This window comes from Anneissia japonica, unplaced genomic scaffold (assembly GCF_011630105.1).
Source record: "Anneissia japonica isolate Jap-2015-1 unplaced genomic scaffold, ASM1163010v1 scaffold701_len334292_cov200, whole genome shotgun sequence".
Taxonomy (NCBI): domain Eukaryota; kingdom Metazoa; phylum Echinodermata; class Crinoidea; order Comatulida; family Comatulidae; genus Anneissia; species Anneissia japonica.
In genome coordinates this window covers 199,526-202,823 of record NW_022682589.1, presented here as the reverse complement: position 1 = coordinate 202,823, position 3,298 = coordinate 199,526, and the positions used below count along the sequence as shown (strand labels likewise).

The window sequence follows — 3,298 nt, the reverse complement described above, 5'->3', positions numbered from 1 at the left end:
CCCAGGACTTCCGACGGTAAAGCTGGCCTGCCTGCCTAGGTCCGTCCCAGGCCAACCAATAATAATTAACAAAATGTATTTTTTTAAATATAGGCCTATGGCACATCCTGTACATGCACTTCAACTTTTACAACAAAAGCCTAGGCCTAGTAGGCCTACCTGTAGTACGTTCTACTGCTGTCTCTTATACACATCTAGATGTGTATAAGAGACAGATATATATATATACAGGCCTATCAACAGTGCACCCTCCAATTCGAGACCCCTCTAATTCCAGGCCACTTTCCAAGACCCAAATAACAATCTTCAACATTTTAACACTTAACACAAAGCTAGCCCTCTAATTGACCAACCCCGAGACCACCTCAAATTTTCAGGTCCCAAAAGGTGGTCTCGAATTGGAGGGCGAACTGTATAATAAACATATAATTTATACCATACCAATTATTTACTTCCTGTTACGTAATGATGTTGTTACATGATTGGTCAAAACAACCCGCCCTTTCATGAGCGTGTGGTTTCTCACGTAGGCAAGCCGTTCTCTCGACGTAGCTACTAAGTACAGTACTGCGGCAACCACTCTACTACTACTAGGCCTAGTACTGTTTTACAACCGGGCCTAGTGCAACCATTGTTTACATAGATAGCAACTGAAAAGAGCGGCAAAAATGATTTTCACCGTCACCTTTCTAATATGGATTGTAGAACGATTTCTAGCAAGTCTGAGACAAACAACAGGCAAGAGTCCTAAAGAAGGTGCGTACTTGGCCTAGGCCTAGCTAGAATGCCCAGGGTAGCCTTTGTAAGCCTAATTAATTATTCCCGCTGCTGAGCAGCAACCGGTGTCGCCGCTATGCCCATGCTGCTTTGCCTTATTAATTCTGTGTCAGTCAGTGGTCCGGTAGGCTGACCGGATGAGAGTAGCAGTTGAATGAGTACAGAGAATTAAATATGACTATCCATGGAGTGAATGAGGAGGCTGTCACCGACGGGGGTACGATGACATATGTCCCCTAGGGGGCGAGGCTGCTCAGAACCACTTGAAGCCTGAAGGGGTCTACCTACAGATTAAGCCCTGGAAGCATTTTCGGGACTCTGAAAGGGTTAACAGTGGCGTATCTAGATGTCTTGAAATGAGGTGCTGATAGGGGGCTGAAGGTGAATTGGGTGGGGGACTCGATGATCAGTTAAGTGGCACTTATTTGCAAAGTAAGGTGATTTTTAACTACTTGACCTTGATTTTTTGTGGTGGGGGGGGGGGCGGCGACAGGAGGAGCGCAAGTAATTTTTGGAGGGGCGTGCGCTTCCCGCACTCCTCTCGTATAAAAATGTATTAAATTGCAAAATGCAATGTTTAATCAAAACGTAGGCCTAGGCATAAATTTCTCAAAATGTAGATCTAGTTTCCCAAAATGAAATTCTAATTTTTCACGATGATTTGCTCTCTAATGGCCACCCCTTACTGGTATGCTTAGCTGGCAAAATGATGGGATAACTTCCCAATAGGGGTGCTTGGGTAGAGACCTTCTTTTGGGGGAGCCTTTGTGGATATGCCACTGGTTATTACATTCTATTATAAATTAGTTAATGAATACCTGTAAATGAAATGAAAATGGCTTGCAAAACTTCAAACCAATGCCAAAGCAGGGAAGGATTTAGAGAGGGGCATGGGGAATGTTCCACCTTCCCCCTTTTTTGCCATTTTTATTTCTTTAACAAAAACTAAAAAATGAAATGCAAATGAGCAATTTCACAGTAAATAGACATGCTCCAAGCAATATTTTTTAGGAAGCTACAACTAAAGATTTTATTGTTTAAAATTAAATATTTTTACATACATTTTATCATATCAATGAGTATACATATTAAAAATCATTTCATGATCACACAATTCACAGTAAAAAATATAATGATAAATTGACATACTTTTTAGCCATATTTCACCATACAAAAATGTTACATGACAAAAATATCTAAAATTAGATGTAGGATATTTTTTTTAAATTGTATTTTAAGGATGGATTCATTATTTCTATAAGAAATATATTGGAAACTAATAAGATAAAACACTAGAAAGAAAAATAAAACCCCTTTTTATTAAAGAAATATGCAATTTGATGGTTTTTGTAATGGACGTAACATTGTATGTCAAAAAATTTAGGAAGTAAAAATGGCCCAATATTCCTAAAAAAAAAATATATCTGTTACTTTTAAATGTTTATCAAATTAGTGAATATATACAGTAAGAAATAAAAAAAAAATTGGTAATCATGGATTTTATTTTTGGTGCATCCACAATGGAAAGTCATTGACCCAAATGTATGTCAAAATCCTGTTCGTCCGTTACATGGGAATAGGATTTGTAGTGTATTAAAATACAAACATGCATATTTCTTTTGAAAAGATAATTTAACTATCTTATAATACCCCTTTTCCAAAACATTGATGTCATATGTTCTGTTCCACAGAGTTTAGCCAAAATCATCTGTATTCTATTTTTCCATGAAAATGTTAGGATATCATGTCCATTTACTGTGAAATTACTCAAATACCGTACAAAATCTTACAATATTTTGTAACGTAGTAGCAAAAACTGAACACTATTTCTGGGCATCTATTAAGCATTCCCACATTTTTTTTTGCCTTTAATTGATTAATTAGTTTGTTGGTTGGATATAAACATACTGTATGGTACCATCATAGTTAATAAACCAATAGACCAAATGGTAGGTTTCTACTGTTAAATAAAAGATTCTATTGTTGTATTGAGGAACTTGAGTACTAAAGTATTATTTGGCAGTCTAAACTGTCATTATCAAGTGAAATGGTTTATCAGCTAACGAAAGTAGGGTTGAGGCGTTTGACATCTCTAGGACTGAAGACAAAATGGAATCTCATGTGTAGGTATACTTTAACTAATTTAACAACTAGAAGTTAATTATAAAGATGATTATAAAATGATAATATCTACAAAATTTACTGTCTTCATCAGTATTATTTTAATGCTACTAATATATATTTACCATTTAATTTGTAGATTGTTTCTAGAAAATGAGTCTCTACTTTAGGTAAACTGAAACTATCACGAGTTTATAAGAATTGAAGTCTACAAAAAATGTTATTATAAACTCATTTAAAAGTTTTTTTAGTCTTACTACATAGTTTAGTTTTAATTTGAGGTCACTTTTGTTTGCAGTGGCAAACATTGTGCACTAAATGAAAAAATAAGTAAAAATGGTTTGAAAATGAACTGTTACTGGTTATTTCATTTCCATATAATAGTTTACATACAGTGGGT

General features: G+C 35.5%; 1 protein-coding gene across 1 annotated transcript in view; it reads left to right on the top strand.

Moving 5' to 3' along the window:
- The first annotated feature begins 508 nt into the window (after positions 1–508).
- The window catches only part of LOC117105421 (L-lactate dehydrogenase-like), a 23,039-nt gene continuing 20,249 nt past the window's right edge, over positions 509–3,298 (top strand). Inside the window, exon 1 of the mRNA XM_033246585.1 lies at positions 509–756. Coding sequence (XP_033102476.1) covers positions 669–756 — 88 coding nt within the window. The 5' untranslated portion in view covers positions 509–668. The remainder of the gene's footprint in view (positions 757–3,298) is intronic.